Source organism: Miniopterus schreibersii, assembly GCF_964146895.1.
Source record: "Miniopterus schreibersii genome assembly, chromosome: 8".
Taxonomy (NCBI): domain Eukaryota; kingdom Metazoa; phylum Chordata; class Mammalia; order Chiroptera; family Miniopteridae; genus Miniopterus; species Miniopterus schreibersii.
The window spans coordinates 58,574,701-58,592,038 of NC_138109.1; the positions used below are offsets into that span (position 1 = coordinate 58,574,701).

General features: G+C 35.1%; 1 protein-coding gene across 1 annotated transcript in view; it reads right to left on the reverse strand.

Moving 5' to 3' along the window:
* HFM1 (helicase for meiosis 1) overlaps nt 1–17,338 on the reverse strand; it is a gene marked incomplete at both ends in the record, with an annotated part of 83,322 nt that overhangs the window by 11,486 nt on the left and 54,498 nt on the right. The window contains 5 exons of the mRNA XM_081144370.1: nt 3,027–3,130; nt 4,105–4,184; nt 6,179–6,294; nt 6,539–6,619; nt 17,109–17,255. Coding sequence (XP_081000496.1) covers nt 3,027–3,130; nt 4,105–4,184; nt 6,179–6,294; nt 6,539–6,619; nt 17,109–17,255 — 528 coding nt within the window. The remainder of the gene's footprint in view (nt 1–3,026; nt 3,131–4,104; nt 4,185–6,178; nt 6,295–6,538; nt 6,620–17,108; nt 17,256–17,338) is intronic.

Consider the following 17,338-nt stretch of genomic DNA (forward strand, 5'->3'; position numbering starts at 1 on the left):
GAATGGGTCATTGGGGAGAAAAAGGGACATCTGTAATATTTTGAACAAACAAAAAAAGAAAGAAACCAAAGGAGAGATTTCCAAAAGGAAGGACAAGACAGGTGTGTCAAATACCACAAAGCTGAAAGAAAATAAAAGTTGAAAGTTCACTGAATTCAGCACCTGGGGGGTCACTAAATGCTCTGAGCAAAAGCAGTTTCAAAGGAATGATGGAGAACCCAAGTTTTAGTAAATGAAGAGATGAGAAGGTAAGGAAGTGAACACAGTGAGTATAAATTGCTCTTTTAAGAACTTTTGTTTCAATGGGAAAGCAAGAGATAGAGTGTATAAAGACTAGTGACTATTTTTTATCTGCCTGGTATGCTTTTCCTTCTTTTAGTGGGAGTATATTTCTTGTCCTTTGAGTAAACTGCCACCCACATTCCACGTGATCCTGGTGAGGACGTCATTCACAGTACTGGGGTTTCCCCAGAGCACAGGTGGAACACATGACTCAGTCCCCAGGGTACAGGGATTGCTAAGGAGGTCAGTCAGAATGAACTCACGTCTGCCAAAGCTAACAGGGAAGACTGCATTTTTCTAGTGAAGCTGTTAAACTGGGAAAATGTGAGTTGGAGGCATACTGCCATGTAAGAAATCCTGTTTAAAAAAGAAAGCCAATTAGTAACTAGGATATCTAAATAAATGAGAGAAAATCAGGGACATGGCAAGATCATCTGAATGCCTGGATCTAGCAAGATTAAAGCCAGATACCTGTCTGGACTTTTCAGCTTACATGAGACAATCGGTTTCCCTTTTTTGTGCTTAAGTCACTTTGAGTAGAATTTCTGTCACTTACAATAAAAAAGGCCATAACTAGTTAGAGGGCACATGGAGCTGAAGAAGAAAGAGACTTAAGCATATTTATATGCTGAAGAAAAAGAGACAATGGGGAGGAGAGCTTGAAAAAAAATGGGGAAAAGGAGAGGGATAAATGGTCTCTAAGTGCCAGAGAAGACAGGGTTGGAAAGATTAAGATTGCAGGTGGAGAGAGAAACCTTGAGTAGAAGAAAAGATCATTCTTTTAAGACAAATATAAAGTTAATGACGAGTGCAGAGACAGAGGAATATAGACTTGTGGGATGGAAAGTTGAAAGAGTTCATATATTATTGGTTCAATTTTCAATTCTCCACTGATAACTAAAAGTCAATTTCATTTTATAGAAATGGCATTGGACTGGGAATCAAGAGATATGTACTCTATTTCTGGTTCTGCCATTAATTAGATATGTGATTTTGGGCAAGTCACTTAATCTCTCAAAGTCTTGGCTTCTTTCACGGTAAAATGAGAAATTGAACAAAGGTCCCTTACAATTAAAATTTTATGATTCAACATACTTTGTCATATAATTTCTGACATTTTCCTTCTTCCCTTCTTGAAATTAGAATACAGATCATAAAACTTGCTATGTTTTTCTAAAAACATTCTCAAGAGTAGTATCTGAATACATTATAGTATGTTTTTTCACCAAAAACAAAACTATAAGATACACAATTACTACTAATAATAGTACCAAATACTATGCTAAGAGTTTTACATACATTATCTCATTTAATCCCTAAGATCCCTAAAATCCTAAGATCCCTAAAATATAACCAGATGAGGGTATCAAGACAAAATGGGAAGTATACTATGAAAGGTTACACAACTACTAAATGGCAGCGCTAGAATATACTATACAGATCCTTCTTTCCAAAAAGCGGGGGGTGGGGGAATTAAACAAAACAGGGATACCATTATCATTGGGGGTTAAAGGATCATAATGAGACTTTTATAACATAAATAAATTGGATTTCAAATATTGGTTAGAAAAGAATAAAAGTAGAAAAACTCTGTCAAAACACCATGAAAGTAAATAGAGGGAAGGATAAACTCGGGTATGCAGAGGGGCAGTGTAGAGCCAGCAGCACAAGAAATAAGTTAGAGGGCTGTAGATTGAAGGGAGATAAAAATAAGAGGGTTGACAATCTTATACCTTCTATGTAGGTTGTAATGACATTCAGGCTTTGAACAAGTTGGATAAACGTTCTGATCTCCTAGGTGAGATTAGAGGACTTTTCGTGATCTTATATTGTGTCTAATGTCTACCATGGTGAGTAAGAAGTGGTGGGTACTCCAGCCTTTACCTACTTAAGATCTTAAATTACGGCTAGGAGAAGCATAAAGTGACAGCTTAAAGAGTGGCAACAGATGCCAAGTCCACACACATGAAATTACTTTCAGAAAACCCCAAGCTTACCATTTCTACATACAGCTAATTGAACAAACAACTCTATGGCCAGTATTATTTCTCACACATTTTAACAGACTGCTTATTAATAACATGACCCAGAGGAATGATGCTATCAACGACAGGATCCAGGCTAATGATGAACCAGGCACAATGTTGAAAAATGTATATGCATTATCTCATTAATTTAATGACAGACACAGATAAAAGACAAAACTAGGTTACACACCAGCTATAACTACAAACTAGGTTATATTCTTATGTATCATAGAAATTATAAGAATCACAGGTTTTAAAGATCACCCAATTTAATCCCTTAATTTTAAAGGTAGGGCCCAAAGAAATTTTTAAAAATTTCCCAAGGTCACATGGAAGTTTTGTAAAATTGGACTAATTTTATAAACACAAAATTATTTTAAATAATTCTGAAGATATGTAAAAGTAATGGTTTAGCATTTTAATACATTTTGTACCCAATGATCCCTTATTTTCTCAGCTTTTCCTCATATTATCTTTAAATAAAAATAGTCAACACTATATAGGGAAGATATATATTTTTAAAATCTACGACATAGTAAAACATCTGAAATAAAAGACTCAAAGAATTTGAAATTGGTTTAATAACCCAAGAGAAAAATGCTGCCAAATTTATAATCATAATGATTTCAGATGTTGATTTTTCCAATAACATTATTTGTCAATCCAAAATCATGATAAATCATAATCTCTCTCAAGTCAGTATCAATGGTAATTTACCTTTGTCTTGATATTCAGATGGTTCTTGTTGAACATTTGCACAGATTTCATACTGATCCCTCTGCTCCATTATAGATAATTCCGGTATATTTAAATATTCTGACCTTTATAAAGATAAATAAAACCATAAAAATTCTAAAGAAAATAATAAAGTTAATCTGACTTTGAAAACTACTTACTCATATAAATTTACAAAAAAGGTATGGTTCATTCACTCAACACTTCTATGATAAACTGTACCAGCCTGGGTAGTAAAGGGTAAAAAATAGGTTTTAACAGAAGCAACAGATACTTAGTCATCTTTACGTGCCCCCAATATGTAGATATCTGCTATCTGTGTATAGCCTTAAAAATCTATTGTTAATGCTACTTTCCATTAGATAACAAAAACTAGGTTCTCTTGAAGTAGTGTTGGAATCTGTTCTGATTGGTCAGTGGCTGTTCTGTATGAGTTAAGTATATTAAATGTAACCCCTGCATATAAAATTCCCTTATCTGGAAGGGAAATGACATATACTATCATCTTCTAGGCAGCATAATATATATGTAAAGTATGCTGACTTATTATAACTAGAAATATGAGCTTCATTTATTTCATCTATAAAATGGGATAAAAATACCTCAGGTTGTTAAGGGCAAAACACATAATATATAAAAGTAAAAAAAATTTAATTATAAAGTATTTTATAAATCTGAGGTATTATTAACATAGAGTGGGCCTCTAAATGGAAAAGATTCGACTTTGTACATCAACATGAATTCTCTTTCTAAAGTATACTCTTGTTACCTGTTAAGTTTAGAAGGCAAAGAGAGCCTGATGAAATGACATACAGGATGGGTAGTTTCCCAGGGAAGAGGTTATTCAATGAATGTTAAAGTATTCTCTAACTATGGAGTCAGTTCTAGGTAAGTTTAGGGTATGAAAGATAATGAAACTCTTATGATGTCATTACCTCATTATGGAACCAAATGATTTGAAGGTAGCTAGTGACCACCTTTCTCTGAATAAATGACTATTTGGAGGAACAGAGAGTTTATGATGAAAATTTTACCTTAGATATTAACATTATATCTGTACCTTGATATACTAGGAAGAGAAGCTTTTGGAGTAAAACCAAACTCCTTAAGGTCCACACTTTGAGATTTATTCATTTGCATCTATTAATGAAAAAACAAAACAAAAACAAGTTCAGCTACCAATTTCACATCAATACCTTTTAACAAATGAGCCAAACAGCAAAATTCCTGCTGGTACATAAAGTCCAAAAACCAATGAATTATGAAAAACTCAGGCTAGTTCTCAACTCAAATTTCCTCCTCAGGCTCTTCTTAAATGTAGATATTCTTCAAGGTTCTTTACTAGGCCTTCTTCTCACTCTACACATTCTCAATCAAAGATTTCATCTACTCCCATAGCTTCAGTGATCACCTCCTCCTGATTTTCAAGCAGTTATATCCAGCTGTCTGTAAAACAACTTCAGCTAGACAACTTGCAGGCCTCTAAATTCAGTATTTCCCAAAGTGAACTTATTATCTTTCTACACCTCCACACTTGCTTTTCCTTTAGAGTTCCTACCCCAGTGAGGCCCTACATTTTCCCCAGTTGCTTGAGTCAGAAAGCTGGGCATCATCTTTAACTACTCCTTCTCTGTCACCCCTCATTACCATTTAAGTACCAAGCTAGTTGATTCTATCTATGGAAAATATTTTAAACTCTCCATTGCTACTGGCACTATACTAGACTAGGCCATCATTTTGCTTGCATTACTGCAAAACCCACCTAATAAGTCCTTGCGTTCCTTTTGTATCATTCTCTACATTGCATACATAATGCATTTTACCAAATGAAATTTTGATCTGTCACTGATTAAAGCCCTTCAGTGACTTCTCAATATTTTCAGGATAAAGTGCCAATCCTTAAAACAGCAAACAGATGTTCATGATCTAGCTTCTACTTATTTTTCCAGCTTCATCCCTCTCCACTCCCCTGCACTTGTAATTGAAGTCCAGACATACTGTATTACTTCAGCTTTTTAACTGAAGAGATCTCTATCTCTTTCTCAACTCTGGAACACTGCATATTCTCTATGTCCAGAATACTTTCCTATCCCTCTCTACTACCACTCTGGTGCCTACCTCTTCATAGCTGGCTTATGCCTATATATTCTTTAAGTCTCAATTATGTTTATTAGGAATCTTTTCCTGGCATATCAAATGTGGAGTATACTTTCTATCTAAGTTCAAGTTATCTTACACTCTGTCACAGAATCACTCATCACATGATACTGGAAAAGCCTATTTGCTTACTTGGAACCTTTACTCAACTATAATCTCTATGAGAATTGGAACTAAAACTGTCTATTCATCACTGTATTTTAGCACCTTTTATAGTGCTTGGCATACTCTTGGTGCTCAATGACTATGGAAAGAAAAAGAACTAATATGGAATAAATATGGAAGAAAGGAAGGAAAAACTTGAGTAGCTAAAAAATAATCTCAGATGGTAGTCATTTCACACTGCATGCCTCTCCCTGTTTCCCAATATTCCTCTTGTTTTAGCCTCATGACTTAGAATCATCATTCTTATACAAGCCCTAGAAAAGAAATAGCCATTCTCCCATTTTCTGGACATTGTTCTGTGGCCTGACCCATTATTTTACCCTGGATATGATAAGCTTAGAATACGTCTCTTAGTGAGTAGCCTATCAAACAGTAGGAACTCCCATTTCTTCATTTCTTGGAAAGGAGGTTCTTGCTCAGTACTCATCTAGGTGCATGAATCAAAATCAACTTCAGACTTCCCAGCCCAGTCCAGCACAGACTGAGCAAGAAAAGGGCAAGAGTGACTAGTTTCAATTGCTGAACCAAGCCAACCTAAATATCCCTCACCATTTCCCTCTTTTCTTGGGGGGAAGGGAAGCAAATGAGGGAAGGAGCTGTAAATATGTCCCAAAAGTGGATTTACAGATTGATTATTAAGAACTATAATACCTTTTCCTTAAGAAACAATGTTACGAACAATGGTCATACTCCTATGTACACTAGGTAGCACTCAAGTACACTGTGGCTACCTACCTAATTGAAACACAGAGTAAGGGAATATTCATGTACATTTAATTACAGAACAAGGGATAAATGTTATTAAAACTAACCTTGAGACGTTTAGCTGGAGGAAGAGATGAAACAGCATTTCTGTTTCTTAAATCAGATAAATATGAAGAAATTGTTGACTCTTTCATTTCTGACTTCTGTGCAACTCCAGTTTTACCTATGAAAAGAAATTGTACAGTTTTTTAGGTTAAACTTTAGGTACTGTTACTATAAAGCCAAACTTTTTAAAATTTCTAATCTAATATTTACTTTTTTCATATTTCCCACAAGAGAGAGAAAAGTATATGTGTTACAAACTGCATAATATAACTATCACACATAGATAATTAGCATGTAATTACTATTTATCAAAGACCTTTCAATTTTTAAAACCTAAAATAAACTTGGTTTATGGAACTCACAACAGTCATGTCCACAAGTCTGTTTATTTTTACAGTGATGATTACATTCTCGGTTCCCAGGTTTTTTGCAGGTAGTCATTCCTAAATTAATGTAAGATAAACAAACCTATTTTTACTACATCTATTATAATAAATTTAATATAATACATTTATATCCAGTCTCTTTCCTTTCAGACAGTACAAAAAGATTATGATTTTTCAGATTTCCACCAATATTAACCAATTTAATGTACAATTTTTTAAAAAGATAGTTCTGATAACAGGTAGTCCCTGCCCCACTATTAGCTGCAACTCAGCTTTTCCCAAGGAGCACTGAGCCACTTTTGTTAACATCCCTGATATAAACAGAATAACTCAGTACTTCTTGTTCTGAAGAAGGTAAGAATAAGGGTGGAGTTTTGAAACTTTATACTTAAGCCTGAAGAATCAGGAAAGAAGCAAACCTCATAGCATTTTGATGGCATCACTGATAGCTGTCTGGAGATAGGACACAGCACATATTTAATAAATGTTAGAAATAGGTGCTTTAGGGGTATAAGAAATCTATATAAATTCATAGAAAGGAGAGATTGCTCCCAACTTGATCCCCAAAACTAGAATTAATATATTTGAATATGTAATTTATTCATTTATAATACTTTAAATAGGTTTTTTCTTGATCTTGGCTCTCACTAGTAACAAGGACGAAGGGAGAAACACTTGAACTGGTCCTTGAAGGACAGACAGGATCTGGACATGAGAAGGGGACCAGGGGAAAATGTTCCAGGTTAAGGACATATTATTCAAAAGCAGCAAACTACAGACGGTAGGAATGAAAATCAGTTTATTTTTACTGGAGCATAAATTTTAAGTGAACTAGAAATGTAGATACTGAACAGCTTTGAAAACCTTTATGGCCTTTCTTGGTTTTTACTCTTCATTTTCAGTGCTGTTGCTCCATCAGCCTTTTTCAAGGCACAGCACATCTAGACAATAATAACGCTGTTTACATATAGCACCCTGGGGTAAATGGATAATCTGCTCACCATATGAGGAAACTGGCTAAACGCCTTGAGGGCTAAGCAGATCAATGTATTGGGTACTAATTAAGTAATAAAACATCCCTGGCAACTGGAAGCTAACAGCTGAAGAATAGTATTCCCAACTGAACATAAACAATACTCAGATAAGGCCACTCTGTGACTAGAGAAGACAAAGATAAGACTACGGTGCCATTATTTCTGAAACTAGAGATAAGGTCACTCAAGAACCACAAAAATAACTAAACATCCCCCTCTTCTGGCTAACGCAAATGACTACTATTTCTTTAATCCATCTCGAAGATAAAATATATCAAAATATCTAACACTCCACTTTCTGAGAACAACCAATGCAGAACTGACCTCTGCTTTCTCTAAACCCTCCTAAGAATCACCCAGCAAGAGCTGAAATCCTCAAACAAGATCCTCCTAACTCCCTGAGATGACTCACAATGCTGCCAGTGCTGTGCTCTCCAACACCCAACTTGCCTCAAATAAAAGTGTGCTCCCAGCAGTCTTTGGCTGAAAGGTTTTGACATTATACTTTACAAGGTGGGCCAGGACTTGCAAAGTTTTGCCCCAGTTCATGACCTCATCTCTCACTTAGTTATCTGATTTCCTTGAATCCAGCCCTACAATGCTACAATTTATTCTATAATCTGTTGCTTAATGAATCCTCCTAAAGTTCAACTCTAATCAGATCATTTGCCCTCTTAGAAACATTACTTCCTGCTGCTAACAACATTAATTCCTATGGAAGGTCCTCCATAATATAACTCTAGCCTCCCTTTCCAGCACCCATACTAACCTTACATTCATCAAAACACATTCACTTGCCATTACTGAAACAGTCCCAAGACTTTCTAGGATTGTACTTTTGATATTACCTCATCTTAGAAGACCTTCACTTCTTTGTCTATCAGAACCCTACCAACTTTCAAGGCCAACTCAAATGGCACCTATATCATGAAGATTACCCATCTGGAAGTGATTTCTCCTTCCTTTGAGCTCCTATGGCATTTTCTTTATCCCTCTCTGGTTACTGTATGCTGCCTTATATTTAATGTATTTACATGAATAACAGAGTGGAAAAGTATAGGGCACCCTAAATTACAGTAAGAGAACATGAGTTCTAATATGGGCTTTTATCTGTAAAAAGCAGAGATTAAAATACCTTTTTTGTCTACCTCACAGGGATGAAAAGATAAAATTAAGTATGTGAAAGCATTTTAAAATTAAGTGATAAACTACCCTGGCCAGTGTAGTTCAGCTGGTTGGGTGTTGTCCCATGCACAGAAAAGTTGCCAGTTCAATCCCTGGTCAGGGCACATACCTGGGTTGCAAGCTCAGCCCCCAGTAGGGAGTGTGCAGGAGGCAGCTGATCAATGTTATGCTCTCACACGTCGATGTTTCTCTCTCTCCCTCTCCCTTCCTCTCTCTCTAAAAAACCAATAAAATTCTTTTAAAAATATTAAGTGACAAACTAATATATTAGTGTATACATTATCACTACTATTACATTAATTAAAGATTATATGGTAATTGTAAAATTAAAATTGTTCTGTGTGCTATGAAGGAGAAGGGTACAATGCTATTTGGTAACAGGGGGACCTGTCCTGGTCAGTTCCCTAAGGAAGTGACATTTGGGTTGAGGAGTAAGAATGGGAGTTAAGGCAAAGAGATAGGAGAAAGTATTTCCGGCAGAGGGAATAACATATGCAAAAGCTCTATGAGAAGGGAAAGCATGAGAAACTGAAAGAAGGTCAGTGTGGCTGACGCTCAGCAAGTAAGAGAGTGCATGAGATGAGACTGTAGTGGTAGAAAGGTCAGCCAGTGTTTGTAGGGAAATAGCTCCACCATGGCACCCTGGCAATTGCATGTCTCCACATAGGCCACATAGGCAAGGCTCAACTATTTATAGAATGCCCTCTGATTCTGCCTGGAACAGGTCAAGATACTCGGTCTTGGGAGGAGAAGTTAAAGGCCATTTCTCATCTGACTTGCAGGAGGCTCCCTATCTTGCACGTGGCTGCCATGAGACAGTTTCTCATCTGCCTCTTGGTTCCAGTAAGGCATAGGACTTTTCACCTTGCCCCTTTCTGGTACAGCTGCAGTCTATAAAACCTGCTCAGCTGCAACCTGGAGTTGACTCCTCAAAAACAAAGCAACCTACCATTCTTATCATCTGGCCCCTCGGGCAAGCAGTTGAGACCATGCTGATCTTGTTTTGCTGTCTGTGTAAGTAATAAACTATCTAAGTCCATTTGGGTCTCTTGTGCCCTTAAATGGCAACTCTATGGAGGTGAGGCAAGACTACATAGCAGCTGCCACCCCACTGCTACTTAGGGACTGACTGACCACGTGGCAGTATGGGACCTGTTAAGGATTTGGATCTCCTATTCTAAAAGCTATGGGGAGCCATTGTGAAGTGTTTTAACTAAAGAAGGAACATACTTGTAATTGAATCTGCGTTTTGAAAGAAAAAAAAAAAATCAATCTATAGAGTATAAGGAGAATGGATTTGAGAGAGGACAGAATGGATGCAAGAAAACTGGTTAACGTATATGTGGAATCTAAAGAACAAAATAAACAAAATAGAAATAGATTCATAAATACAGAGAATAGGCTGATGGTTGACAGAAGGGAGGGTTGGGGGCCTGAGTGAAAAAGATGAAGGGATTAAGAAGTGCAAATTGGTAGTTACAGAACAGTCATAGAGATGTGAATTACAGCATAGGGAATATAGTCAGTATCGTAATAACTATAGATGGAGACAGGTGGGTACTTGAAATATCAGAGGGACTACTCTGTAAAGTACATAACTGTCTAACTACTATACTGTACATCTGAAACTAATATAGAATAAAATTTAACATAAACTGTAATTTAAAATATAATAAATAAATAAATACAAGAAAACTGGTTAAGAAGCTACTGCAGTCGTTGAAGCAAGAAAATGAAAGTAACTCAGTGTAGGTGGTGAGAGTAAAGAGAATGGACTGATTTGAGAGAGATATAGAAGGTACAACTGTATTTTATGGCAAATCAAGTGGAGTGCTTTTCTTTCTTGAGCACCATATTGTTGTCCCATAAGTTTTATTGCCTTCCTTTTAGTCCAGCAATATCTACCTTAAGTTTAAACTCATTTGATATTTCAAAGATAAAAACAAATATATGGAAACACTGTACCCATTCACTCTCCCTTCAGAGATACTTCCTATCTAGAGCCCGCCATCTTTCTCCTAGTGCAATCTAGGCCTGTCCTATAGTTGTTATCCTGGAACTTCCTTTCATTAAGCCCCTGCGATGAATCCACTATTCCTGGATTCTTTGACTTTTCTTGGTTAACAGCTTTCTTTTGTTGTGCTCATCCCCAAACTGTCTGTGAAAGGATATGTGGCAGTTAAACTTTCTGAATCCTTAAATGTATTAAGTTGTCTCTATTTTACTTTCACACTTAATTAATAGTTTTGCTGGGTATAGAACACAGGGTTGAAAATCATTTCCCCCTGGATTTTTAAATCCATTGTCTTCTAGCATCCAGTGTAGCTGATAAAAAAAACTAACACAATTTTGATTTTTGTAACTTGGAAACATTTATGATTTTCTCTTTATCCATGACGTTCTGAAATGTTACAATTTAGCCTTCTTTGTATATCTTCTTTCATTCATCCTAACTAGCACTAAGTCTTTTTGATGTGCAGATTTGTTTTACTTCAAGTCTACAAAATTTTCACAAATTATGTCTTCTGATTGGTTTCTTCCCTCTCTATGGAAAATTTATTAGTCAACTATCAGACTACTAGATTGCACCTTTGTCTTTTATTTTCTGTCTCCTTGTCTTTTTGCTTTCATTTATATTGTACTGACTTTATCTTCTCATCCTCCAGCTACTTTTTTTCAATCACAGTTTTTATTTCCTTGTATTCACTCTTGTTAATTGCTTTTTTTCATGGTATCCTATTCTGTTTTATGGTTGCAATTTAATCTTTAATTTCTCGGAGGTTACTAATTAGTTTATGTTACATTTTATTGCATTCCTGAAATATCCTGTTGCTCTTTAATCCAATTTTTGTTTCCTTATTTTGGGCTTTCTTTCATATGTTCCAGATTTTCCTCAAATGTCTGTCTCTTCATCCTTGGATGTCTGTCTATAAGACAGTTCTATTCTAGCTCCATTTTACATATGAGGAAATTAATTCATACAGAGGTTAAGTAACACATTGAAGACTATGCAGATAATAAATAGCAAATTTGAGATTCTAATTCAGGTAGTTTAATTCCAGAGCCTTATTGCTCAACACCCTGCTTCCCTAGCTATATTGCTGCCTTAGTTCTCCACAGGAAATGCATTTAACTTATTTAGGAAAAGAATCTACTGTCTTGGGGGTGGGAAGACTAGGAGGGAATGCCTTGCAGGTTGTTTTACACTAAGGGATAAGGATTTGCTTCATCCCTTAATCCAAGGACTTCTAATAGGTGTATTTCTAAACATTACCACAAGATGGTGCACAATGACTACACACGTTTGTTCCCAGTGGTGAAAACTAACTAGGACCTGAGAATCGAATTCTAAAGTCTGGGGACTCCTAAAAATTTCAAGGCAGAGTTAGCAAGTCTTGTCGGGAATTAAGACTATATACAAGTGTTTTTATAGAACACTAGCATATGGATATTACAAGTGACAAAAACGTTTTACTATATAGGGTGTCCTAAAAATATGTATACGCACTTTGAATAATTAATTCCAATGGGTTAAATCTGAAAAGAAACATCAATTGAGCTATCAAAAAATGTATGTATATACATTTGGGGGGACACTCTATATTGGTTAGAAATGGCAGTTAGAAAATATAAGTGCTCCTCTGCCTGCACCACACTCCCTATATCCCGCAAATTGTCTGGATTTGTCTTAATAACAAACAAAAGCTTACAGAGATTGATAATTGGAAAAATAAGGTTCTCAAAAATAACTGACCTAAGCTGTACTTTTAGGTATACTGTAAAGAGAGTGCATATTCCATCACTATCATAATTTTTTATAGTTTTGTCATATATTATATAAATTTACATATAATTAATGTATGTTCTTAAAGCCCCCAGTTCCAAGTACTTAAAGTAAAATAAATTTATTAACGTCAACTAGAAATGTATTTAAGGAAAATATTTAAAATTACTTTAACACGGTCAATTATGGCTGCTGGAGCAAGGGTGAGTTGCTTAAAAAAAATTCAGAAAAAGAAATAGAAAATAGTGGGCATCCATGACACACTTAGCCTCACATTCTAATTTTAAATTCAAATAATGTGGTCTGTGCATAGGCTACTGGAGTTAATATTGCTGAGTTTCAACTAGATTTTTGCAGTTACTGATTTATGTTAAACTCTTTGCTGGCCAGTCATGAGATAACTCGTGTCTGCACTTATATTAATTTAAGTAATTTTAAACACCTTGCTGACTGGTCACAACGGAAAAGTAGCCGGCTGCTCAAAATAGCTGGTCAGCAAGATGTTTTAATCATAGATTTATGCACGGTATCATTTTACTTTTTAAATGAGAACACCTCCTTTTACTATTTTTTGTCAAATATTATACTATAATTTTGTTATTTATTTATCAAGAAAAAGATCACATTATTGAATTGGAATTCTTAATTTTGCACATATACACTAAAGAGTATAAAGAAAAGCTGACTACTTTTTGACTAGTATTTAAATTGCACACTTCCAAAGTGCCTGAGCACTGTTTTCATCCTTGCATTCTTCAAGGACATTAAATTTTCATACTCCAAATGGCATAGGAAATACAAATGAATTTATTAATGTCAAATCAATTTTCTTCAAGTTAAACAAAGCCCATACTTCTTATTGAGAATGCATTTAAAGAATAAGAAGGTTAAATGCCTAAAGTTCACATATTAAGAAATGGCCTGAAAAAAATATTAAAAATTTTTACAACTAAAAAACTATTTTTTACATTGCCAAAATATTTGCAAAAATATTTTTCTAAATTCTACAAAAATTTTTATCTCTTGAACTATTACTATATATGAAGAACTACTGCTGAAAGAATATTTTCAAAGGGTTGTAGAAAGCATAAAAAAACTTTTAATTATATTATGTACACTTAGGTGCATACTTTTGTTTTTATATATGGTCCTGTAATTTGATAACATATATTAAGATATTTGTTGAACTTGCAAGCACATTTGGAAATAACCACTTAGCAATTATATTCTCTGAGCTAAGTATCAGTTTGTATCACTTAATAATATGGTCTGATGAGAAGTCAGAAAAACTGAAATTTGGTTTTGAGAAAGCCCAAATTTTGTTTTCACAACCTAAGTAGGGTAAATTTGACCCTTCATTGTGCCAGTTATTGAGAAAGACAATGCAGATTGTGTACGTATGTTATGCTTAAAGGTATAAACTGTGTTTCTTTATTTGGGGATATATTAATTTGCATAAAAGAACTGAATTATACAATCAGGATGTTCACAAGATTTGGGATGGTTGTATATATGAAGGGTGTGTGCGTGTAATAAAACAGTCGTCTGACAGGAAGTATCTTTTATCTGTTTTCCACAGGTATGTGCTGAATATGTGGGGAACTTTTGCCCTTATAAAAGGTCCATGCTACTAGCAAGCATAATAAATTGTCATACTTTTTACTACAGTAGCAAGTAACAGAAACTATTCACGCTATTTTTAAAAACAGGTGGTAGGTGAGGTTTTGGAATGTATTACACGAACACAGATATCTCACAGAATTCAGAAGCAATGTAACTAAGCATCAGGAGGACTGAAACCAAGAAGGGGAAAGTCATCAGAACCCTGGCTGTGGCCTTCTCACCTTTGCTTCTCTCTGTACCTCTGCTTTACTCTGCTCATCCATAGTCTAGTTATCTAGGATTCTTTCTGCATGTGGTAAAGGATGGCTATCTCACAGTTCTGAGTTTACATTATCTTAAGCAATCCTAATTCTAAATTGTCTTGCTTAAACTGAAGTACCTTCTTCCTTCTGGGAATTTGAACTTGGGACAGATTAAATGCAGCTCACTTTGGTTCCTGATATTTTTGCTGTCAGGAAAATAGTGGCCAGAATGGAGATCTGAGGAAAATGTAGTATAAATACGGCAAACATGACTGACTTCTGTGATGTTGTAAGTTCTAAGAAAAAGGGGGTCAATGAAAGGTAGGAAGAAATCCTTCTTCCTTTTTTATTTCCAAACATATACCCCATGAGTTTTTTCCCTTCAGGAAAAAAAAAAGGGGAAAGTACTTCCTTCTAAAAGACAGTGTAACATCAATAATGGTAACATTTAGGAAACACTTCATTAGTTTATAAAACATTTTCATCTACACTTTTTTCATCTGCTTATTAACATAACCATGTAGGTAGGTATTCCTCCAATTTCATTCAACAGATACTTATTGAGAACATATAATGTACCACTTTCAAGATATATTTTGAAGACAATGCTATAATATGCTGGCATACTGGATATGGGACAAGAGAAAGAAAATAATCAAGAATGATTCCTAGGTTACAGTCTTGAGCAACTTGGTAGATGAACAGGTGGTAGAACCACTAACTGAAATAAAGACTGGGAGAGGAGTAGGTACAGAAGATGTAGGATGGAAAAGGGAAAGGAGATCACAAGTTCAGATCTGTTCAGTTTTACTGGTCAGCTGCTGAACGCTGCTAAGAGATACTGTTATCCTCATTTTAAAGATTTGGAAGCAAAAGATCAGAGAAGTTATAATTTGCAAAGACCGCAACAGGCAGTATATATCAGAGCCAAGATCAGAACCCACATTTCTAACTCAGATTTTTTTGTCGTAAATTTTTATTTAACTATACATAAAAAACTAACTTCTGCTTTTTGTCTATCTTTTTATTTAAGTATAGGTAAATATGGAAAAGTACCTATGTAGTAAATGTACAGCACAATGAATTCTTGCATACTGAACAGTCCCGTGTAACCAACACCTAGGTTATGCAACAGAGTACTATCAGCACCCCTAAAAGCCAATCTTATGCCCCTTTTCAGTCACCTCTGCCAAGTGTATCCTTTATCCTGACTTTTAATAGCATAGATTAGTATATTGGATTTCCAGGGCTGCCATTACAAAGTACCACAAACTGGGTGGTTTAAAACAACAGAAATAACAATATTACCTGTTTTTGTAACTTATATAAGTGGAATCACACAATATTACCCATTTTTGTGTCTGGCTCCTTAGGCTCCTTATGTTAGAGAAATCCATTCATATTTTTGTGTAGTTGTAGATCATTTATACCCATTTGCCAGTGTATTAATTTGCTTAGGCTGCTGTAACAAAGTACCACAAAGTGGCTTAAACAACATAAATTTCTCACAATTCTGGAGGCTACAATTCCAAGATCCAGGTGTCAACAGGGTTGGTTTCTTCTGAGGCACCTTTCCTTGGCTTACAGATAGTTATCTCTCCCTGTGTCTTCACATGGTCTTCCCTCTGTATGTGTTTGTGTCCTAATTTCCTCTTCTTAAAGGATACCAGTCATATTGGATTAGGGCCCACCTAATTATCTCATTTTAACTTGATTACCTCTTTACAGACTCTCTATTCAAATAAGGTCAAATTCTGAGGTACTGGAGGTTAGGGCTTCAACATACAAATTTGGGGTTGACACATTCAGCCCATAACAGCTAGGTATATATAGTGCGTCCTTTCTCCACTGCATGATAGTCACTTCTGTCATGATACTGATTTTGTTATAAATCAGTAACTGTATATCTGTAGGTCCACTTCTGGACTCTAATCTATTCCATTGGTTAATGTATCTATCCTATGCCTATGTTACACTCTCTTATTATCTATTGTTTAATAACAGGTCCTGCTATCTAGTAAATTAAGTTGTCCAGTTATGTTTTCTTCTTCAAGTTTATGTGAACTATTCTTGTTCTTTTGAATTTTTGTATGAATTTTATAATCAGTGTGTTGTTTCAGGAAAAACCTGCTGGTGTTGGGACTGCACTGAACCCAATGATTAATTTGGAGACAACTGACATCTTTATAATATTGAATCTTTTAATCCTTAAAATGGTATAGCACTCAATTACATTTTCCTTAATTTCTTTACAATAATTTTTGTTTTCATGTAGTGGTCTTGAATATATTTTGCTACTGTATTACTAGGAATTTGAGATTTCTGATGCAATTTTTAATAATAGTTTTTAAATTATGATTTCTATCTCTCTTTTGTCCGGCTGGTATATAATAATAATATAATTGATTTTTAAATTGAAATATAATTCATACCATAAGATCCATCCCTTTAAGTATACAATTCAGTGTGTTTCAGTATACTCCCAAGGTTGTGCAACTATCACCACACTTTTAATTCCAGAACACAGTCATCACCACAAAAAGAAATCATGCACCTATTAGTAGCGGCTCCTCATTTTTTCCTATCCCTGGTCCCTGGTAACCACTAATCTACACACACATTCCTCTGTAGCCATATCTTTGCTTTAACGCAAAACAGGAATATATATAGCTATTTACCTTTTTTGGGTTCCACTACAGTAGATCTATCTGAATGTTTAGAATCAGAAATCTCTATTTCTGGTTTTTTTCGAATAATTATTTGATTTCCAAACCTCTTGGGTCCTAAGTAAAAGGCTTTAAATTTCTGCTGAATATCAAGTCCAACTGCAAAAAGGAAAAAAGCATATAAATGCTTATTTAAATCATAGAAATCCATAAATGAGACCACTTATTTGTTTTTATATCTC